General features: G+C 43.4%; 2 protein-coding genes across 5 annotated transcripts in view; both read right to left on the reverse strand.

Annotated features, from left to right (window-relative positions):
- Positions 1-9,434: 9,434 nt before the first annotated feature.
- On the reverse strand, positions 9,435-10,729 carry LOC124240788 (forkhead box protein D4-like 1). Its single transcript, XM_046663893.1, has 2 exons — positions 9,637-10,729; positions 9,435-9,574 (listed from the first exon to the last, which is right to left on the reverse strand). The coding sequence occupies exons 1-2, from the start codon at positions 10,727-10,729 to the stop codon at positions 9,435-9,437; spliced, it is 1,233 nt and encodes a 410-aa protein (XP_046519849.1).
- A 5,525-nt stretch (positions 10,730-16,254) lies between these two features.
- Positions 16,255-24,009, reverse strand: part of LOC124240871 (COBW domain-containing protein 2) — a 46,003-nt gene continuing 38,248 nt past the window's right edge. For 2 of the 4 annotated variants that reach the window (XM_046664045.1, XM_046664043.1), the window contains 4 exons: positions 21,782-21,850; positions 21,613-21,678; positions 19,026-19,155; positions 16,255-18,635 (listed from right to left, as the gene is read on the reverse strand). In XM_046664045.1, coding sequence (XP_046520001.1) covers positions 18,529-18,635; positions 19,026-19,155; positions 21,613-21,678; positions 21,782-21,850 — 372 coding nt within the window. In that variant the 3' untranslated portion in view covers positions 16,255-18,528. The remainder of the gene's footprint in view (positions 18,636-19,025; positions 19,156-21,612; positions 21,679-21,781; positions 21,851-24,009) is intronic. The other 2 variants (XM_046664046.1, XM_046664047.1) reach the window with 2 other exon arrangements.

A 24,009-nucleotide genomic window follows, 5' to 3' on the forward strand; every position in this document is an offset into this window, starting at 1 on the left:
CGCTTCTCAAGCTATGATGAGGCAGGCGTCCCACATATAAAGTAGAGGAAGATGGGCACTGATGTTAGCTCAGAGCCCATCTTCCTCAGCAAAAAGAGGAGGATTGGCAGCAAATGTTAGCTCAGGGCTAATCTTCCTCAAAAAAATAAATTAATTAAATAAAATAAACATAGCAATAGAAACTATCCAAAATGAAACACAGAGAGAAAAAAAATACTGAAAAAAAAATTAAGAGCATCAGTGAGCTGTGGGACAACTTTAATATATCTGGAGTTCCTGCGGGGAAGAGAGACAGAAAAAGTACTTAGAGAAATAAAAATTGAAATTCTTCCAAATGCTCAGGTAAGAATAATGTAGAATCATATGCTTACATTTAAACACATCAATCACCATGAAAATGACAGCTACAAATGCAGACACTGCAGGAGGCGTTACACTGGTGATTTGAATTTGAATACCATATGCGGGTTTTCTTCCTCGGGTGGGACCATCTAGTATATTGCAGGATGTTCATCCACCCTAAACCTCACCTAGTAAATGTCAGTAATGCCTCCCAATCACTGTGCCCCCAAATCAAAAATCGCTCCCTAGAGTGCGGTGCCACTTCTCTGAGAACCACTGATCTAGAACAGACCAGCGCCCAGCAAACAGTGGCCTCCTCGTGGCTGCATTTGTATGGCCTGTGAGCTAAGAACGGTTTCACAGTTTTCAAAGGTTGTGAAGAGGAGGAGGAGAGAGGAGAGGGAGAGGAGGAGAAAACAAGAAAGAGGAGAGACGAAGCGTAAGGAGGCGGAGGAGGAGAAGAAGAAAGAGAAGGAGAAGGAAGAGGAGAAGGAAGAGGAGGAGAAAATAAGGGACAGTAACGGATTATATGTGGCCCACGCTGCCTAAAGTAAGCTTTTGCTGACCCCTGGTCTAGACTCGAAAGGAAAAAGGATACCATCTGGTCCATTCCCTCAAGGAGTTTGTAACCTAATAGGGAATGAATGTTAGGATTCCATCAGAGAAGCAGAACCACTGAGAGTGACATGCAATAAGGGGTTTATTATAGGGATTAGGCTTTATGCAATTGTGAGAGCTGGTAACAAATTCTACAGCAGACTGATGCCTTTGTGTCTGGTTGTGGCAGGAAGTCACTGCAGGTTGACAGGGCGATTAGTCAGGAAGAAAAGCTGCACAGGAAGTGGGGGAAAGCAAGGACACACTGGAACCCACCAGGACCAACTGGAACCCAAGAAGGTAAACTAGAATCCATGTCTGTCTCTCACCACATCCAGTCTCATTGATGAGTGACCTGAAGAAGCTGGCGCCCTCTGCCGCAGAGCTGCACACCTGCCCCGACCTCCTACATGCTCTCACACACCACGGGCTCACCCAGCACTGCCCCAAGCACACAGTCCTATAGCCGCCTGCTTCCCTGTCCGTGTCCTCAGCTGGACTCTGAGACCTCGCAGTGGGGGCTGCATCTGTCTTGTTCATTGTTGTGTCCCTTGCTCCTAGCATGGTACTTAACACAGAGTAATTGCTCAATCAATATCTTCTGGATGAATGAGTGAAAAATAAATCCACACATCAAGTGAAAATTAAACTGGGCAGAAATGAAGCAGGTGATTCATCCGAGAGAAGGATGCTCTTGTTAGTCTCCATGTGCTGGTTCTAATTATAGAGGTGTTGTGGTTACTTCATATTATTCTGCCAGGCTTCAGTGGTAGACAAGAGCAATTCTCTATGTACACAGAGAGAGCTCCCGCAAAGGGTGAGTCCTTCACTATGCCGGTGCTGGGGAGGTGATGGTGCACCTGCTTGCTGAACTAAACTAGCAGGAGACCTGTGTTGGGAACCTTCTGGCAGGAAAGAAACAGCATGCCTGGGACACCACCCATGTGCAGCAGGAAATATAGGATGTTCATCATGTCAAGACTGACCGGGATGCAAGAAAGGATATCAGGCAAGATTCCACCAATACTGAGGGACACATCGTAGTTATTATCATCACTAAATAATAGCTGACATTTATAGAGCATTTAGCCCATGCCAGGCTCTATGCTAAGGACTTCACAGGCACTATATCAGGGAATTCTCACAATGAAATCTATAATTATCACCATTGGATAGATGGGGAAATTGAGGCTTTGAGAAGTGATGTTGCTTACCCAAGATAGCAGAGCTAGTAAGAGGCAGACCTGGAATGCAAACCAACACGTTTCATCGTGAGACCCAATTCCTCACTGCCATCTATCCTTGGAAACTGGGCTGGTCCCTGAGAAAACACGAGTCTAGGTTTTATTTTAACAAACAAAAGCTGTTTCCTTACAGTGGGTATTTAAATAGTTTTAGTAAACATTGGAAATCTACTCCAGGGTTAAAGTTTCAAAGTTATTGAATGTCAAATATATTATATATATTAAAATATATTTGTATATATCATATACAGATATGATATGTGATATCATATTAAGTGCTGAATGCAGTAGGTCAGGAAATTCAAGCAAACAAAAAATATCCAATAGCCTTATAAAAAACATCAGCTGCTTACCAAACAGATGTTAAATAGTAAGAAGTGTGACCTATTGATTGTGGTATTACAACATATGAATTCAGTCTTAGCTAAAATCTCTAGTTGTTCTAGGTGAATAATACTTTTTAAACAATGTTAGCAATTTGAATAATATTTAGATCCATCTAAACTTAAATCATAGCCCAATATACATACCACCCTTTTACACACATCACTATTATAGATATAATAGATTAAAATTAATTTCACATGTATTTTTGACGCTGTGCTGGAAATTGCTTGAGATATAAAGATTAATAAGACTTGGTCTCTGCCTTCACAGGGATTCCAGAGAGTGAGGGGCACAGAAACTTCTCCAAATAACTGCAGAATGAGACAAATGAGATCATAAAAGCCCAATGCATACTGGAAGATTGGAATAGAAATGGAAATTCTATTTAGTGCACATACTCATTAAAGTAATAAAGAGTCCCCCCCAAACTGGCTACTTTAAATTTTTATCAAACGTATTTCTTACATTTAAGGGAAACTGTTTCTGTCCAGTCTAATCTCTTTCATATCCTGAATCCATTTAGAGTTATCTAAAATCAATTTTCTTCTCAGGGTCACAGAATTTATGCTGTCCCCCTACCCCTGACCGTCACTGAACATTACCACATTTTAGCTTTTTCTATTTAAAATGCAAAGCAATATAAAACATAAAATTTTGAAACATAAAACCCCTTTGGAACTTCAACTAAAATGTTAAAGGCATAAAGAGCTTCATTCATGCTAAAATCAGACTAGATTTCAATCTTTAGATGGAGTATTTGATTGGTAATTCTTCATTTCTATAAATACATGGAAAATAGCAATCTAGTTTTAAAAGTTGTAAGAAAACGTAACATTTACATTTAGGAAAATTTCACATAAGTGTTCCCAGATGCGCGCTCGCCATAATGAAAATGCATTTCCTCAAGAGCTGACTCTTCGAGGTAGTTGACTACTCCCCGGCCCTACAAACAATATTAGTATTTGCTAATATTCAAAAGTCTAAATAAATACCCTTTTCCTTGGGAATATCTTACCGTAAAAATATTGCCTGTAACCACAAAATCCAGAATGTCAAATTCTTCCAAACAGTCTAGTTTCTTCAACAAAAAAGCAATTTAAAAAGAACGATTGAAAGAGACAGGAGACCATATCAACCAAACATAATGGGTAGCAGCCCTTATTTGCATTCTAATTCAAACCAACCAAATAAACAAAAACAGTTTGGAGATAATTGAGGACATTTAAATATTGCCCAGATAAATTGATGCCATTAATGAATTATTTAGGTATGATAATGGGATTATAGTTACGTGGGTGGAATTCTTATCTTTTAGAAAAATGTTAAAAAATATTAGTGGATGAAATGATAGGATATCTGGGATTTGATTCAAAATAATCCAGTGGGGAGAGGATAAAGATAAAATAAGGTTGGCCTAGCTGAGGGGTACATAGAAGTCAATTATACTAATCTCTCTACCTTTGTATATGTTTTCAAGTATCCATTATATGAAAAAAAAAAACCCAAAAATTAAGGAAAAATAAATACTACTTGAGACACAGCAAAATAGCTACCTTGGATAACACAATAACAGTCACCTTAATTTTAAGAACTGTTGGTCATAAATATGGCTTTAAATATAGATATAGCTATAGATAGCAGAATTACGGTATCTGAAAAAGAGGAAATTTCTTATGCTTAATTGAATCTCATTGTTCTCTTTCCCTGGATTTGGGAACAGAAACTGCTTCTCTATCGCCAAATATTCTTAATTACTTAAGAATTAATTACCGATTTCAATAACCATACTCGTGCATTTTAAAAACAAATAAGAAAATGAAATTTATATATAGGTATTTCTTTTTTTTTTTAAGATTTTATTTTTCCTTTTTCTCCCCAAAGCCCCCCGGTACACAGTTGTATATTCTACGGTTGTACATCCTTCTGGTTGTGGAAGGTATTTCTTTTATAAGCATTCATTTTAACATGTACACCTTGATTATGTTAAGGTACTTGAGCAAGGGGGGGAGGGAGTGTGCAAATTTTGGTCTTATTAACTATCTCCCGCCTATTTAAGTTCTTTGAACCCAGTGGTGTCTATGGACTCACTGAATGCTTTAAAGACATTTAAATAATTTCAGCGCTGATATGAAAAAGCCATTAAGACTAAACTATTTTTGTAGAAATTACAGGAAGGTGACATTATCAGTTAGGGAAAGATTACAACTTAGACTGGAATCAGAAGTTAACGTGGGAAGACATTTCTGACCATCCAAATGCTGGGGGGAATGCGAGCTATGTGTCCCCCACCTTTTAACAGAATGTGGTGAAGGACCGGCGCGAAATCTGAGACCACGAAATTTGCTTGAGCTCGCTCCCAGCCTTGTTAATTCTTACCGCCGTTTTGATTCTATTCTTTTTCTGGTAGTTTCTGCTGTTTCTCCAGATTTTCTACTGGATGTTCTTGCATCGAACTCAAAATGAAAGGAGCAGGGGCGTCTGGGCTAGGCAGACCGGAGATGAGAGAGGTTCCTAAATCATTACCTACGTTGCCGTGAGTGAGCAAGTACCAACATCGTGGATACCCAATGGATGCGAGAACAGGGCGCGCAGAACGTTCCCGCTGCGCCAGGTCGCACCTGCACCGGGCCTGCTGGCCACCGACAGGCACCTGGGCTCACAGCCTTCGGCCACCACGGGGGACTCCAGTCGGCCCCCTCCCCAGACGCCTCCTCTCCTTCTCGGCAGGGCCCGCACCTTCCTGCGGACCCGGACCTTCTGCCCTAAGGGTGAACTGCGGGCTGGTCTTTCCGCAGCCCAGGGTCCCCACCCCGCCTCGCCTCTCCCCAGGCCGGTGCCGCCCAGCTCCCTGGGCACATCACGACCCTTTCACGCTGTCAGGGCCAGTGCCCGTAGCGGGCCGCGAAGTGGAGCATAAGGTGAAGATTCGGGAGGGGAGCTGTGGCTCTGGGGGCAGCGCGGGGCGGGGAGGGGGACGGCGCCGGGTGTGCGGGCGGACGCGGGCTCGCGGTCCCGCCAACGCCTGCGTTGGGATCTTGGGGACCACGAGGGGAGAGAGGATGAAAATCCTGCTGGGGAGGAAGGACGCACTCGCAGGCTTGTCTCCTGCCTGCTCCCTGGCGATCTAGGGTGAGGTGGCATCCTCCAGCTCGGTGGGCCTGGGCGGGGCCTGGTCCGGTCCTGCAGGGATCTCCCTGCGCTCGTCCGGGGCGCGTCCTAGGGAAGAGCAGGGCAGAGCCCGCGGCGCTGGACCGGGGACTGACCTTGCGCGGCCTGCGGGGCGCCCAGGGCTTGGGGAGCGAAATGCGCTTCCTGGGCGCGGGGCCAGGGACCAGGAGCCCGGGAGGAGGATTTGGGGCCCTGGCCCCCTTCGGGTCTCGGCCTCCGCGACCCACCGGAGGCCCAGGCAGAAGGTCGGAGGCACCCGTGGGGTTAGTGGCTCAGAAACCAGACACGGCCGGGTGCCACTGCCTAAGGGTCCTCGGGCGAGTTTCTTAGTTTCTCTAAGTCGCGTATTTTTTATCTGTATAACGGGGCTTCCGTAGTGTCTTCAATGGGTGCTGGGAGGGTTAAAAGGGAATCCAGTGCCCGGCAGACAGGGAACAGGCGTTAACAGCCGCTGTTACTATTACTAGTGTTATTATTAGCAGGCAGGACCCCAGCGAGAATCGCTTTTCCCCAATTTCCTTCCTGCCGTCGCCTCAGCCTCTCTGCACCTCACACCCCTTTTGTACTCAGCTCTAGCCCTTCGGTTCCGCTGCCCGCGGCAGCTCTGAACTCATCCAGTCTGTCCAGCCTCAAGAAGACGAGCCCAAGGGTCAAAGAAGACCCTCGACCCTCGCTCTCTTCCCGCAACTCGGATGCGATGTGCCTTGCGCGCCGGGGTTCTTGCCCAAGAACGGAGGCGCCCGGGCGCCCCTGCGCAGAACCACCGGGACCGGGCCTGGGGTCCAGAGCCGGGGCCTCGTGCTCGGTGCCGTGCAGAACGCGGCCGGGCCTGGTCCCAGCGCCGAGCACCACGCGCCCAGGGGCCTGCGGAGCCACCGCGACGCCCGGGACGCGCCAGCGCGGCCGGAGGAGAGGGCTCGGCAGGTGCCCGTCGTTCCTGTGGGTTCGTGGTAGCAGCTGCCCCAGGGGCCGGTCCGGTGGGCGAGGGCCCCGGGTGCGCCCCGCTTGAGGCCGGTCCTCTCTGCGCGGGCGCGGCGCTTCGGACCAGGGGACCCAAAGAGCCAGGTTCGATTGGAGACCAACGTTTAATTTACAACTCCACTGAATCAGTGTTTTGCTTGGAAATTCATCGTGCGATATGTTTTCATTAGGTAAAAAATAGGAGCTTGGGAGCTGAGCTGGAGCCGGGTTCCGACCCGCGGTCACCCGTGTTGGTGGTTGTGCTGGTCTGGCCTGGGGCAAAGGGAAGGAAGAAAACTCGGCCTCTCCTGCGGGGCTCCGGACAAGCCAAGAGAGCCTCGAGGGTCGGCTCTGGGCTCAGCGACCGGCCGCACCTGGCGCTCAGACGACGTTTGTTGACCGAATAAATGAACTAATGTAGGCCTGGAGACGTGTTCGCGCAAAGGACAAGGGGGAGTTGGGCTGTGAACTGGCGAGTTCTTAGCATGAAATAGGTTCTCTTTATTCTCGACTTGTTTCCCAGCTCTTAGGCTGCCCCAGATCTGCAGAATTTGCTGAAAGGATCTCAAAGCTGAGGTGCTGAGGGTGAGACGATTGGACTGAGTTCACGATTGGACAAAGCCCAAGGAGAAAGAGGTGGATGAAGCGGAAGACGCAGGTTTGGGGGTGGCCTGCAGCCGGAGGATAGGGGCCCATGTAGGGGACTGGGGGTGCGGGCCAAGCGGGCGAAGACTGCCTGTGCGGAGCGGGGAGTAGAATCAGAAACTCGTGTCCCAGGGCTACCAAGGGTTGGGTTGGGAACTTTCCAGAACATTACCCCCCCCCCCCCCCAGCCCCGAATTGCACTACTGCCGACCTGGAGGAGGTGGGGATTGCCCACAGCACGTGCGGTGCACGTTCGGAATGATGGTGTGGAGATGAGACGCTGGAGCAAAACATGAACCAATTAAAGGGCTGTAAAAACCTACGCCTCTGGGGCTTCCCTCCCTCCGGTAATGAGAAATTCATAGCTGGGGCCGGGGGCGGGGGGGGGGGGGGGGGGAGGGGGGGGAACGACCTTCTCACACTCAGAGTGACTTCTTTCCAAGCGGCGCGCAATGCGCAATGCAATTCTTTTGAAGAGAAGGAGCCGCGCTCAGAGCAGGCAGAGCCGCGGCGGCCCGAGCAACTTGCTGTCTCTGGGGAGTATTCGTGCTGGGCATCTCTGTCGTCTTGTTTCCCTCTCACCCACTCACCGAAATCCAGAAAGAGTAAAAAACCTTTCTGGTTGCAAAGTCCTTTCAGAAATCAACTCTTTTCGAAACAACAGCAAAAAGTTCTTTCGTTTCTAAAGAAAGGGATTCGTAACCCCTAGAAGGCACCTGCCTGGAGAGAGAATTCGTAAAATTTTAAATGTCCAGGACACGAATGCTTCATTTGATATTTCCCTTTTCCCTGGGCCCTGGTTTTGAAAATTGCAATGCTTTTTAAAAAATTGCCTTTTATTTTCCCCGAGTAAATGTTGGCCACTACATTCCAAATTGATCTCAGATCGTCCTCCAGCTTATTCAGGAGAAAAACCAATGCCTCCAGAAAGATGGAAAATAAATGGAGAATATATTTAGATTTTCTCCAATTATTTTTATTCTACAGGTTTCATAAATACTAAATCCTTTACTTTAAAAAACAGGATCTTTTCAACTTAAAATATTTGGAAGTTTTAAAAGCCACTTTGAGAACGGGTTGTTTCTGATCTCCCTAATGAATATGAATTGTAAAACTAAATTGTTTAATTGGGAGGACAAAAACTAAGTTTTAAAAGAAGTTCCATTTAAAAAGCAAACAATGAGAAGTAATACAAAATAAACGGTTCCATGTAGTGATTTAACACTTTATTTAGTCTGAATAGCTAGGTTTAATTTTTTCCTGCCTTTTTTTTTCCTCCCCAAATCCCCCCAGTACATAGTTGTATATTTTAGTTGTGGGTCCTTCTAGTTGTGGCATGGGGGACGCTGCCTCAGCATGGCCTAACAAGCGGTGCCATGTCCGTGCCCAGGATCTGAACCCTTGGCCGCTGAAGCAGAGCCCGCAAACTTAACCACTCGGCCACAGGGCCGCCCCGCTAGGTTTAATTTTAACACCTCTCCACGGAAGGTCGTACATCAGACACAGATCAGAAATAAATGCTCTGAAATTAAAATTCTACTTATCTTACACATCGATTTCAGGAAGACACAGAGGGCGTAAGCATTTTGCTCTTGGGAATAATACTTGCAGTTCCTAAGGGATGAAGAAGGGGAAACATGTACACTGGACACTGTATTGTCTTTGCTTTTCTTTTAATACCAGAAGAAAATGCCCCACTCACGTTCATTGTTCCTCTGGAAATGTGCAAATCAGAAAAGCCCTGGAAGCCACACTTGGAGGTTGGAAAAGAAAAGGCGTTGACGCCATTGGAATTACGTTCGGTTTGTCTTAACGGGACAGTATCCAACTTTTCCTTCGTAAATATTTTGCAGTGAATCGAAATTAGTGGTTGCTCCGCTGCGGGATTCAGATGCACCCGCCTGGTCCCGTCTGTGCAAGGCGTGTGCGGGAGGGCAGGCGGCGAGGAGAGCAGAGCCCGGGTCGCTGTGCCCTCCAGCTTGGCTCCGGGTGCGCCCCCTGGGAGTCGGCGCCAAGGCAGGGTGTGGGTACTACTCAAAAGGCCGGGGAGGTTGCTCCTCTCTGCCAGAATGGGCGACCAGCGACGTCAGCCTAGAGCCTTCTGCTTCGGGCTGACATCCCAGCAACGCCGCGGTGGCCGACAGGTGCCGGCCCAGCAGCGCTCCCTTGCTGGGAGCGCAGCCGTTGGCACAGTCCTGTTGCTGCTGCTGCTGCTGCTGCAGAATCGTCCGGGCAGCGGACGCGGCGGCGGCAGCGGACACGTGCAGCAAGGGGGCAGCAGCCTGGGTATGCAACAGGCACGACGGGCGCTGCAGCAGGTGGCAGTAGCCCCATGGGGTCGGGGGCAGACTCTGCGCGGCCCCAGTGCCCCCTCCCCGGGCCCCTTGCATGATACTCTCGATGCTGAAAGAGGTGCATCCGCCTCCCGGCCGCGACGCCGGCCCCTTGCCTTCCTCCCAAGGCTGGGAGCCCAGCGAGGGCTGGAAGGCCGGAAGGGCGCCGGGAGTCGCCAGGTCCGCGCCGTGCGCTTTCCTCGGCGCCTCAGCGTAGGCCGGGGCAGAGAGCAGCAAGTAGCGAAGGGGATGAGGGTGCAGCAGCGCGCACGGGGTGCTCCCGGGGGCGGCGGCGGGATAGGCCCCCGGGACAGGCTGCGGCGGGGCCGGAGACCCGAGCAACAGGCCCGGATAGGGGCCGTGCAGGGCGGCGGGCGCGGCGGGCAAGGGGAAGGGGTGATGCAAGTGGGCTCCTGGGGGCGGGTGGTGGCGCTTGAAGCGCTTCCTGCGCCGGAGGAAGCTGCCGTTGTCGAACATGTCCTGGGAGGCGGGGTCCAGGCTCCAGTAGTTGCCCTTGCCGGGGTGGCCCGGCTCGCGGGGGATCTTGACGAAGCAGTCGTTGAGGGAGAGGTTGTGGCGGATGCTGTTCTGCCAGGCCGGGAACTTGCGGCGGTAGTAGGGGAAGCGGCCGCTGATGAAGGCGCAGATGCCGCTGAGTGTGAGGCGCTTGTGCGGGCTCTGCAGGATGGCCATGGTGATGAGCGCGATGTATGAGTAGGGGGGCTTCGCCGGCTGCAGGGCATCCCCAGAGGCCGCCGCAGACCCGGTCGCTGCCCTGAACTTCGTGCCAAACTCGGAGTCGTCCCTCGGGCCGCTGCCGCTCTCGGTGCGCTCTCGGGGAAGCACGCCCCCGCCCCGCCGCGCCCCCTGAGGCCCCGGCTGGTGCAGCTGCTCTAGGAATCGCTGGCTCCCCTCTGCCCCCTCGTCTTCCTCTTCCTCCTCCTCTTCATCCTCCTCCTCTCCCAGGATATCGATCTCACCGTCTTCCCCGTCGGAGCCCCGAAGGCTGCACGGCGGTGTGGAGCGAAGGCGCTTAGCTCTTGGCAAGTTCATGGGGAAGCAGGTCCTGCAGACGCAGGAAAGGTGGCGGCCGCTCACCTGGCTCGCGGGGGACTGGGCTGGAAGCCTCCTGGGTTAAGAGTGTTCCAAAAAGCAGGAACAGTCGTGGTCAGCTTTTTAGGTGTTCTTGACTTCTGGTTTCTCCTCCTTTACAACACCGTCCAGCGGAGGCACTTGGCCTTTTATTAAAGCTTCTCGGAGTCCCTGTGTGGTGGACTCCCCCCTTTATACCCCTGCTCCCGCTACCTCAGAGCGCTCCCACTTCCTCGCGACGCAGTCCAATGATGAGGGTCCGCTGCGTTACCCACACACGAGACTTCGGCCTCCTGCTCCTTACACCCCCACCCCCACCCCCAAGGAAGATGCTTAGCCAGCCAATCGGGCCCAGAGCCACACAGGCTCTGTGAACGCGCTTTTAAAAACGCGCAAACAAAAAGAGAGGTAGGAAAATAGGATACCCAACAATCCAGGGCCACCTCGATATTCAGGCCTCTCTCCTAGAGGGTAGAAATTGAGGGGCGGAGGGAGGCACACAGTGAAATGCAGACGGTGTTGGCTGTAAAAGCATGTGTGGAATATGTTTTCGCGTTTCACAGCTGGTTAAATTAACCCGTTTTCATTGGTGGATTCTGTCCTCGTCCAGGATGATGAGTGGAAATATTTTTAATGTTCTAACTATATCCCAGAACTCAGGGGTTGTGAGGGGGTGTTGCCTTGTCCCTACCACCCCCGACCTCAGCTCCCCAAAGTGTTCCCCCTGACTCAAATGTTCAGAAAAAGTCCTCGCCTAAGCTGTGGGAGTTCAGGGTGGAGGGAAAGCAGGCGGGGTAAAGAGTCCCCTTCCATCAGTGATTCCCGAACTCCTCTGAACATTTAACCACAGTATGAAATACATTCTATACCACCATCCTGCATAGGTAGACTTACATAACTAAAATAGGTTTCATAAAACAAGTGATCATTGACGTTTTCTGTCTCTTTTTTTTAGTGGCCATGACCAACTAAGTTGATTTTGCCAAAAACTATTGCACACTCAGTTTGAAAAATCTTGTTTTCACAAAAATGGCCCCACAACTCCAAGGGATGCACCTAGTCTGAGAGTCGGTGTCTCTCTATCCTCCTTCCCTTCCTTCTTTTAAAAAAGGCCAACATCAAGAACTTCTACTGTAAGAATAAATACCAAACTTGCAACTTAAAGCAGGCAAGGGAGGAGCTGCAGTTTCCGCGTCTTTAACTAAATTTACTAGGTCACCATTCCTTACTCACCCCGGGGAGGAGCAATATGACAGAGAAGCTCTGTTTAACTCACTCACTTGACATCCTTGGAAGTAAGGAAATTTTTAGGGTGACCTCATTTACATCAGTTCAGAGAGTAAAGTAGCAGTAGTGGAATATAACAATGTGTGCTATAGAAATAGGGATCTTACAGTAAGATACTGAGCAACAGGATATATTCATAATTTAATACCTACCTAGTTGTGAAAAGAACTTGAGGTGGCATCTAATAAAAATGCAGCACAAAAAACATTGTATTATTCCATTGAGTGGCACATAGTACATCTTCCATTAGTATTTGTAAAATGACAATGAATTTTCAGTGAGAAATCCGAAGCCAGCTAAAAGGCTCAAATATAAAAAAGTAGCTGGTCCCTTCAAGATACTATTCTGCAAACAGCTTTCTTGCAACTCTTTTTAAAGTCTCATCCTCTACCCCTGAGGGTTTTACCCTCTAAGTCTTCTCAGTTATATGTAGCTTGAAATAGGACAAATAACAGGTTTTGAGCCTAACAGATTTGTGTTTGAATCCCATCAATTACTACTTGTGTGCTCTGCTAAACTAAGCTTCAGGAGGGTTGGGATAGGTGTCTTATTCAAACTTTGGCTTCCAGGTGCCTCCCCCTCGGCCCCCTGCAGGTGAGGCACAGTTCTTCCATCAGCAGAGGAATCTGATTACCCAGAAGGGGAGCATTGTTAGTTTACCTAGAGTCAGCTTCTATGGGGATTTGGGTTATTTAAAAATGAAAGGAGAAATGTAAAGGCAGGCTAAAAAAACACACAAAAAACAAAATGACCTCCATTGATGGAGGTATGTCAAAGGGGGCACAGGAGACAAATGGAAGAGCTCCCCATGGCCAAAGCTGGGGCAATTTGAGCCACAAAATAAAATAGTATTGGGTTATAACCCAAAGTATAAAATAAATATCCATGTGTCCATATTGATAAAAAATAAATGACTGAATAAATTCATAAATGGAGGGAAAGAGGCAAATCTGCCTTGCAGAATTCGAAATAAATTATGTAGAAACTCTGCCCTCAAGGAGGTGGAGCCTAACTCCCACTCCTTTACTGGGGGCAGAGCAGTGACTTCCTTCCAAAGAGAACAGAATGTGTGGGGGTGCGGTGTGGGGGGGGGGGGGGGGGGGGCGGGAGAAACCTAACCAACACATCAGCCAGGTGATCAACGTCAACATCAAGAATCATAAATCATGTTGACAGTATGGACCCTTGATGTGATGTGATGAAAATGGTACTCTGTGATCTTGCTCCCCCAAACCCGTCTAAATCAGGGAAAAAACATCCAAGTCTGTAGAGGAGCATCTTAAGTACTCCTCAAATCAGATCAGTACTCCTCAAAACTATCAAGGTCACCAAAACAAGGAAAGTCTAAGAAACTGTCACAGCCAAGAGGAGTCTAAGGAGACATGACTGCTGACTGATGTGGGGTCCTGGATGGGATTCTGGGACAGAAAAAGGACATGAGGGAAAAACAGGGGAGATTTGAATAAACTATGGATTATAGTTAATAATAATGTATCAATATTGGTTCACTAGTTGTAACAAATGACCACACCAATGTAAGATGTTAACTGTGTGTATGGTGGGTGAATAGGGGAACTCCCTTGTACTATCTGTTCAATTATTGTTCTGAAAATTACATTCTATTAATTTAAAAAACTTAAACATAGGCGGAAAGGGCCTAATAACCAAAAAGTAGAAACTCAAATGTCCATCAAATGATGAGTGGATAAACAAAACGTGGTTTATAAGTAGAATTTTATTCAGCAATAAGGACACAACGTGCTGACACATGCTACAACATGGACGAACCTTGAAAACATTATGGTAAGTGCAAGGAGACCAAACAGGCACGTCTACAGAGGAAGTAGATTAATGGCTGCTGGGGGCTAGCTGCAGGAGGAAACAGGGAGCAAGTGCTCATGGATACAGTTTCTTCTGGGAGTGACAGAGGTAGTGGTTGCCACTACCTGTAGATATACTAAAGCCACGAAATGTACACTTTAAAAGGGTAAATTTTATAGTATATGAATTATATCTAAATAAAATTGTTATACAAAATATATCCAGGTAAAAACAAAAAGCTATATTGATGAAAACTAAGTTGAATGCTTTGGAAAGACTCCATTATGAAAGAAAAAAGAAAACTCTTACTGTCTGTCCCATCAATTCTTTAGTGTTGTCTTACGAATCAAAAACCTTATTTTGTGGCTCCTGCAACATTTGGCATGGGGCCTAGAGCACAGTGGGCATTCAATGGCATCTGGTGATTATTTCTTTCCTAACTCTGAGTAAGTTTTTTCCTGAATAAAACTATCAGGAGCTCACAAAAATGCATCCTAGTTTGAAAAACCAACTTTCCTAAACTAATCCAAAGAAAGGATGATTTCGCTCCATTTTACTCTGAAAATTAAAGGCAAGTTGGTCATCAAGAGTTAAAGTTGATTCTAATATTAAGACTAATTCTGAGCAAAAAAAACCTAGCCTATCTTTCTTTTTCATCAAAGTAGGGCAAGTTGCTAGACATTCAAAGGCAGAATTCACTTCTTTCAACATCACCTCCACAATGTATGGCATTTCTAGAACTGGGAAAGCCATTTCAAAGCAATCTAAAAAGATAGTTTTCCCACCTATCCTAGCATGTAATCCAAATGAGACAATTATTCAATTTGTAGCAAGCAAGTCAGTCCATAAATGTTTAAAAGCCTTTTTAACTCTATTTTGTTGATAGTTCAAGTTTTACGATCTAGGAATTACAGAGCCTTTCCATCTCCTGGTCTCCCGTCTCACCCAGTGCTGACCCTTCCTACAACAATCTTAAACTCAGTACCAATGCACTTGCCCCTTTCACTAAAAGCTGGAAAAAGCCTAGGAAAGAACTATTTGTTTTAAGAAGGTACGCAGAAGCTTGAATTTTTTATCAAGTTTTGCTGGAAAAGGAGAATTCACATTTACTGGCACTCTATATTCAGGGTGCTTTAAATTTAATCCCTGGAACAACCCAGAGGGATCTGTGTTTTATCTCCATTTTATAAATAAGGAGGCAAAGGCTCAGAGAAATTTAGTAATTTATCCTGTATTACTCAGTAAACTATAAAGTTTTAGATGAACTATGCCTAAACTTGATTATCATCGTTATCACCAATAAGCTGCAAATTTTCTATAGTTAGCAGAATAACAAAACATGTTATTTAGTTAATGAGTTATAGATTTGCATTATAAAAATAAAATTTTCTCTCGAGGCTATCTATGGCATGTTCCAAAGTCCTTTGATGTGCAGGTTAAACTGATAATGGCTCTAATCACTGAAAAATATTTCCTTTTGGGAAAAATCAGAATGAAGAACAGGACAATGCATCTTTAAAAGAATATATAAACAACGTAAAAATACAGTATAAAATCTAAATTAAACAGTGAGAGGTCATTCCACCCAGATTGGCAAAGGTTAAAACGTGTTAGCTAGGATTACAAAAATGGGTAGTTTCATACACTGCTCTATAAAGGCAAAAAGGTACAGCCATTTGGAAGGACAATTTATCAGTATCTGTAAAACTTTCTGAATGTGCATCTCCTGGAAGCTAGTGATCCCACCCTTACCTATCTACTCTAGAGAAACATTCTGACACAAGAGCAGAAAGACACGCACAGTGATGACTGCAGCACTGTTCACAATTTCACAAATGAGAAACAATTGGTTCATCTGCCAAAGCAATCACATCCAGCTCACTTCTGCAACTAAAAGCCCTGAGCCACTTCCCAGGGCATTCAGAAGAATCCGGATGTTTTGCTCGGTCCTATAAGAAGCAACAAGCCTGGCCTTGGTCACAACTCCAATTCCACCTCACACCCTGGATTTCTAACCTTCCGCCACCCTCGCCTTCTCCCTGGTCTTCCAACACCCTATGCTGGTTCCCACCTAAAGGGCCTCTCCACTACTTGCCCCCTCTGTGTAGAACCTTCTCCCCTACTCTACATGAACCACTCCTTTAAGTCCGTTCTCAAGAAGCCACCTCTCCTCAGGGAAGCTTTCCATGACCACTCAATCTAAAGCTGATCTTTATCAGCCTTCTTAGGGCTACCTCCTATTTTCTCATTGTTTTTTTTTTTTTTAAAGATTTTATTTTTTCCTTTTTCTCCCCAAAGCCCCCCGGTACATAGTTGTGTATTCTTCGTTGTGGGTTCTTCTAGTTGTGGCATGTGGGATGCTGCCTCAGCGTGGTCTGATGAGCAGTGCCATGTCCGTGCCCAGGATTCGAACTAACGAAACACTGGGCCGCCTGCAGCGGAGCACGCAAACTTAACCACTTGGCCACGGGGCCAGCCCCCTATTTTCTCATTGTTTTAAGTCCCTCCACCAGAATGTAAGCAGTATGAGAACCTGGCCTTTACTTGACATGTATGGTTTCAGCCCCAGCACTAATGCCTGGCCAAACTGGAAGCTCTCAGTAAATGCTTTTTTAAAATTAATGCAATCTATGCTATACTATGAATTTCTATGCAGTAGTTAAGGAATAAGACATATTTAGATTCACCATCATGGAAAGATCTAAGACTAATAATTGAGTTTCTAAAAAAGCAAACTCTTACAACCTATAAAAAATGATGTATTATTTAAAACACACAAAACCTTTCCTTGAGGATATTTACAGCAAGTTTGTAAGCTTCCTGAAGAAATCGCTTAAATTATGGTTCTAATCACTGGAAAATAAATCACTTTGGGAAACAATGTAAATCATAATGTGTAAGTGAAAAAAACATCTAAAAGGAGAGAAATTAAACTGACACCACTGCTTACCCCTAAGAAGTGACAGTGACCAAAGGGCAAAGGCCAGGGGAGAGTGACTACATCTGTAATACGTGCACTTTCACAACCCGAATGTATTCATGCAATACTTACATAATGGAAAATATCTAAAGATTAATTTACTTGATTTTAAAGGAAAAAATCAAATATTTATGAGTTTTATAAATACGGATTTTTAAGAGTATACATTACGACTACTTCAAACATTTCTCCCACAACAGGACACTTAATTATAAGCCCTTTCTCATGCTCTAGAACAGATGAATCTAGACACTTATTTGCCAAAGAACATTACATATTATCATGACCACATTAATTATAAGACTAATTTAAATTGTGTAGAAGAAGAAAACATTTATCTAGGCTCTGCTGTGTGCCAGGAGCTAAGTTGGGTGCACTACAAAACTATTTCATCCTCATAACAATCTTGAATGGTTGATATTATTACCGTCCACTTTATAAATAAGGAAACTAGTCTCAGAGAAAATACTTTGCCCAAGATTACACAGCCAAGAAGCAGCAGAGCTGGAATAAAGCCCACACCTGACTCAAAACTCAGCTGACTTCCTAGTGGGCAATTTGCTGCCATAAAATAAGTGTATTCTGTCAACTATGAATTAAGAGAATGGATTCAAGAAGCAAGTAGATGAATACAGAGTGGTTACATAAAAAAGATATAGAATGCACCGAAAAGGAGACACATCATTTCAATAATTAGCCTGCCTCCAACCACTGGAGCCATTCAAGATACACAGATGTAACTCTTTTACTTAATGTTCTGAAACAAAATTCCAAAAGCCATTTTCATAGCCTTCTGATATTTAACAACCATTATTTTAGGAAAGCTCTTCCTTAAATTCCATCTAACGCCTTTCTCTTACAATTTGAATACAGTTATGCTCACCTGGCCTTTAGCAGAAAAGGGAGAAAAGTAAGCCATTGTATATTCACACACCAACCATTTATATAAAGATTGTTAAATTATCAAAAGTTAATTGTAGTTATACCTGAAGTTTTGTACCTGGTTACTTTTGAGCTTACACTGAACATTAAAATTGTTCAAAAAAACCAAGATGAATTTAAAAGTAAGAGCTCTAAAACTGGAATCTTCTAAACATAAAGTGAATGGCTGAAGTTTCAATACAGTGACTACCAGCAAGGCTTAGAAGTGACTAAGAGATGGTTTCATTTAATTTCTTTGACTCGGATTTCTTCCACTTATAAGCTTCTAGCCACAACAAACCTCTTATTTCATTTGATAAAAATAGTGACATTATTTGTTTTGTAAAATTCTTAATAATAATAAAATTATGACATGTATGCAATGAGCTGAAGTTCTAAGGGCAAATGACAAGGTTGAAGTTTTATCATTATTATTACATAACCTTCCTGGGTGAGAAATTCAGCCTATGCAAACTCTAAAGCCAATTCTAAAAGACCTTTTTGTGAAATATCTATCTCCAAAAAAAACACTTTAAGGACATTATATTTTACTGAATGAATATCAAATGTTTTACAGTACTGATTTACTATATCTTATGTATTATATAAAATAAATACTATTTTAAAGTACATTAGTACATTGCAATTTATAACAGAAGTAATGCCAAAAAAGATGCTTGAAATGCAGCCAGTAAGAGACACTTATTGCCAATTTTATCATCCGATCTTTTGATAAGAAATGCTTGCAGTGTTATGGACAAACTTGATCTTCTTTGAAATGTGCTGTCCACCGCTTTTCTGTTTCTGTCACAGTAGCTATAAATAGTTGTTTAAGGATATCCTTATCTAAATTCCTGCCTGCAAACAGAACAAAATATGGTGTGATTATACAATGCTTATTAAAATGACACAGGTTACCTATCAATTCCAGATCATTAAAGGCTTGATGATCTTCAGAAATTTACAAAAACAAAAGTAACTGAGTGATTTCTTAACTCTCTAGTTAAGTCCCTCAGAAGTAAACTGGCACTTGGATTAATCACTTTTCTAAAATTGTCTGAAGAAGAGTAAAAGGCCTAATGAGTTCTTATTAATGTTATCACATGATTAAGACAAATATATTAACTACAAGCTTATTTAGGTTTACAAAAGGGGTTCTCACTGGTTAATACTGCTTATGTAGCACATTATATCCCTTTCAAATATATTTTTTACTGTGCTTTAGAAATTTAACTGTTTGTCACTTACCAATAAGAACCAATCGATTTGTTCTCTCAGTGTCATCTCTCCAGCTCACTGGAGTCTCCTCCAGATCATAGAGCTCATGGACACCTTGGACAATCACTTGTTGTGGTCTGTCTTTGATTGACACCAGCCCCTGTTGAAAGGAGAATGATCACCCAGTCCCAGTTCTAACTTAAAAACAGAAATTGAGCATCAAGGTTCATGGATTAATTATTCCTATTCCTAAAAAACAAACTCATAAAGGAGATGCTATTAAAATTACTTATTTCCAGTTATTTGTGCATTAAAGAAACAGTTTCTTAAAGCCTCCAATTTTTAAAAAAGGTTTCCATGCACACTGATTTTTTCAAACAATCCCTTTTTGTAATGATAAAATTAACGCATGTATTAGGACGTTCTTTCACTGTTCTCTTTATCACGACAAAAAACTGAAACAAAAGGATAAAACAAATCTGATTCTACTGATTATTCTACTTTTAAGAATTTTATACTTGTTTCAGTTTTAATGGGAAAATGTGAGAAGTCAAAGGATTTTGGTGATAAAAATTTGTTTTTGAATAGGTTGCAATAAATGGAGTAGATGATGAAATAAAGGAAAAGAAAAACTATTTATCTGAATAAAAGTTCATTTTATATTGATTCACAGAAATAATGAACAAATTATCCAATAAACTGGCTCCTATGGGGATGAAATAATTTCTATGAAATGTTTGTCAAACCTATTTGTTTTAAAATTAATAGATATATTGAAAAATAGTAAAAGACAAACCACTAATATCTCATCACACAATTTTTTGTGTATTTTGAGTGTATGTTCTTCCAGTTTTTCTTTTCCTATTACCAGTTTTTTCTTGTTTTTTTCCCTAGTTTTATTGAGATATAACTGACATATGACACTGTATTAGTTTAAGGTGTACAATACAATGATTTGATTGCTCTCTGGTTTTTAAATTTGAATTTTAATACGTAATAACAAACTCCTTGGAAAGAATTACCTAGGCATCAATTTTGTGTTACTTGTATAAAGAATTTGAAGCATTAGCTGTTACTAGAGTTGACATTTTAAACATGTTGCTTATTATAAGACTAACATTTTCTAACAGGAAGGAGAAGGAAGTCTGTGAAAATAAAGGCTGTGTTGCCCCAGATCCCTGGGTGGTGTTGTGATGAGGAAGGCCAAAGGAAGAACCAAGGACAACTGCAGAAACAACTCTCACATACCTAAGGACAAAATCCAAACTGAGCTGGTGCAGGAGGAGACATGGACTCCGTGCAGAGGTCTGGATGGCAGCATTGGTATAAATGCCCAACGGCTGCTGTTCTAGCTCACCCCTCACCCCATTCAGTACTAGGGGATAAAAGCAGCTAGAGCAGGAAACATGCTTTGCCAGTTAGGATCACAGCATGGAGATGGTGCTACACTCATAAAGCGGAATCAGGGTCTGGCTTGGTTCCTCTGGGTGAGAATGATCTGGGGGTGGACTGGCACTCACCTGTGTCGCTCTGCAGCACCAACGCCAGGCAGAGCCAGCACAGGGAGTAAAGAAATCTGAACCCAAACCGTTTCTCAACAGTCTCAACCCGTGTTATTCTAGTGACCCCAGGAAGTCAGTCACTAACTGGAGAGCCTAGTCACTAACAGTAATACTAATAAACAGTAACAAGAAAAAACTTCATGCACACTTCTGGAAACACAACAGTAGACACTCACATGACTGCTGACGGTTAAGCACACAAAAAGCTTTGTGACATACGTACCCAAATGTCAAATAGTAGGAATGGTTTCCAAACAGAGAACAAGAATTCTTCTAGTCTTTTTAAACTGTGTTTATAGCATGACAAATGTTTAGTGTCTGCTAAATGCATCAAGAAGCATAAGGTTTAGGGGCCAGCCTGGTGGCACAGCGGTTAAGTTCACACGTTCTGCTTCTCGGTGGCCCGGGGTTCGCCGGTTCAGATCCCGGGTGCAGACATGGCACCACTTGGGAAAAGCCATGCTGTGGTAGGCGTCCCACATATAAAATAGAGGAAGATGGGCATGGATATTAGCTCAGGCCCAGTTTTCCTCAGCAAAAAGAGGAAGATTGGCAGTAGTCTTATATAATTAGTCTTCTAATAATAGCTCAGGGCTAATTGTCCTCAACCAAAAAAAAAAAAAAGCAGCATAAGGTTCAGCTGCAAAAGGAGTTCTAATATTATTTCTCTGTTAAGGAAGCTCTCTTGGAGAAATAAACACAAGAAAACGTTCACTTTTCTCTGACTGACCACACTGTGTGCCAAGGGCAGGAGAGTTTCAACGACTCAAGGTCATTAGCCAGGTAACTGCTCCAAACACCTGGGAGGACAGGGTGGGGGTCAAGCACACAGGTTGTTGAAGCTGCAACCCTAAATGAAGCTGTGCAAACAAATCATGCTTTATGCAGTGATTTCCAAAGCATCTTTTGAGCAATGGAAATAAGGAAAAACGAACATAGACAAAGGTTATCTGTACCAAAATCAGTGCTTCTGTTTAAAACCAAATATGGCTTTATACAACAGCCAAGACAGGGACTTTGTCCAAAAGTCTAAGACTGTGAACTGTATACCGCACCTTTAGTCGTATGACTTCCATGCAGGCATCATCCTTGTTTCTCACATTCTTTTCCCACAGAAGATTCTGTATCAAGTGACATATTTTAATAAGACCAACCATTGCTAATAGCAACAAGTATGTAACAAAACAGCTGATAAATCATTAATCAGTTAAAAACTGCATTCACCTGAATAAATACATTCAGACTTTCTTCCTTTGCATTTCCTGGCACTTCAAATGTGACTGTGACAACACTCTGTAAATCAAGGAAGATAATCACTAACGATTTTTTTATAGTAAAGTCAATACATTTTTTAAAACCCTAAGTTTTAAGACAAAAAGTAAGGAGCACATTCACTGAAATTTATGCTGCCTAACAACAGATATTAGGCATATCTTTTTCACTGTACTTGCTGACTTTTGGTATCAGCAACTTCATTTTCTATATTCTGCAGAGTTGATCAATGGGTTAGTACTTGCAGAGAAACTCTCATGACAGGGTTCTCATTGTTTAATTGACTCTCCAGGATTCTGAGCACTAAGAGGGAAGGTAATATACACAGTGTATCAACTATGACCTGAGCCAGGTACTTCTGTCTGGGTCACTTCATCTTTTCATTTACTCATCATAACAATCCTGCAGAATACAGAGAATTATTTCCATTTTATAAATCGGGAAAAAGGAGCCTCAGAAAAAATAAACTACCCGGGTGCCAGGAGTAAAACTCAAAAGCAAAAGTGTAATTCTATTCTCTGGGAAAAATAAATACAAAGGAAAGATTTGGCTTATCTCTGACCAAGCATGTGCCAAGGGGAGAAGAGCTCCTAGAGACGAGAATGATAGTCTCATGTCACCTTTGGTTTAGAAGTTGACATCATCGTTTACAGAATGTTAACTTTGAGATTTATTTTTCCTCCTGATCTTGATAAAGCTCACTGCCCACTCTAAGGAACCAGAAGCTGCAGATTTCCTCTAGCAGGTCACACAATTAAAATCCAAACCTCCGTCTGCTACTGTAACCCAAAATTTCACACTTAGTGATAAAAATATACAAGGGCTAAGCACACCCGATAAAAGCACAAACCCCACCTTGGATACTGAGAGTAAATGCCCAAGTCAAGCTTAAAATGGTTTAAAACAGGCAGAAAGAACATAGTAAAGCACAGCTTTGCATAACTTCCTAGAACCGAATATCTAAACAGCAGTTCCACTCACCAGTAGAAAATAATACAGGCTAAATACGAAAAGACAGTAACTGTTTTTAGCAAAACACAGTTAGAGAATAGCTAAGTATTAAAGACCAATTTAGGCACAAAATATATTGACTTTTAGTCTCCACTGTTGCTAGTAACAGGAAAAGCAGAAAGGACTTTCTCGCTCAGATAGAAGTACAAGCCAACTAAAACTGGACTTTAAAATGTCAGAATTTTAAAAGTACTTATTCTGTCACAATAGCCAAGAAGTAGAAACAATGGATCATTAACAAATGGATAAAGAAAATGCAGTTTAATAATGTAATATAAAAATGTGGTATAATAATGGAATACTACTCATCCTTAAAAAAGGAAATCCTGTCATGTGCTACAACACAGATGAGCCTTGACGACATTATGCTAAGTGAAATAAGCTAGTCAGAAAAGGACAAATATTATATGGTCCCATGTATATGAGGTATCTAATGGAAAAGTCCTAGAGAACTGCTGTACAACAATGTGCATATAGTTTAACAATACCCTATTATACACTTCAAAATTTATTAAGAGATCTCGTTATGTTTTTTTACCAAAATATATTTTACTTTTTAATTCTTTTTTTGAAGAAGGTTAGCCCTGAGCTAACACCTGCTACCAAGTCTCCTCTTTTTGCTGAGGAAGATTGGCCCTGAGCTAACATCCATGCCCATCTTCCTCTATTTTGTAAGTGGGATGCTGCCACAGCATGGCTTGATAAGCAGTGCGTAGGTCCACACCTGGGATCCAAACCAGCGAATCCTGGGCTGTGAAAGTGGAGCAAGCAAACTTAACTGCTGTGCCACTGGGCCGGCCCTACCCCAATTTTTTTTTAAGTGCTCATTTTTAATTCTTAATAAATACATTCTGCTTTTAAATTATTCATTTTTATAAATTTAAGGTAACAACAGTATGCATTTAAACAAAATGACAGTCTTCTTTCCTCCTTAAAGCAACCACTATAAATAATGCCTAAAAGTCCATATCAAAATGTACAGCAAACCATATAGCATATCGAAATACACAGCAAAAGGCTGCCAAATGAAACAGTTTCAAAAGACAGTAGTAATTCAACCTTCAACAATGCTTAAAATATATTTTATTCAAGTGAGATAACTTGGCTTTCAATATTGGGAATGTCTTGACTGGACATTGCTTTATTCTACTGCTTTACTCTTAGCTTAA

This window comes from Equus quagga, chromosome 6 (assembly GCF_021613505.1).
Source record: "Equus quagga isolate Etosha38 chromosome 6, UCLA_HA_Equagga_1.0, whole genome shotgun sequence".
Lineage (NCBI taxonomy): Eukaryota > Metazoa > Chordata > Mammalia > Perissodactyla > Equidae > Equus > Equus quagga.

Bases quoted from the DNA above. Each gene is read 5' to 3' on its own strand.
- LOC124240788 (XM_046663893.1), bottom strand. From the start codon at position 10,729: ATGAACTTGCCAAGAGCTAAGCGCCTTCGCTCCACACCGCCGTGCAGC. The intron at 9,575-9,636 runs TGCATACCCAGG...GCGTCCGCTGCC, and splicing joins GCAGCGCCCGTCGTGCCTGT to CGGACGATTCTGCAGCAGCA.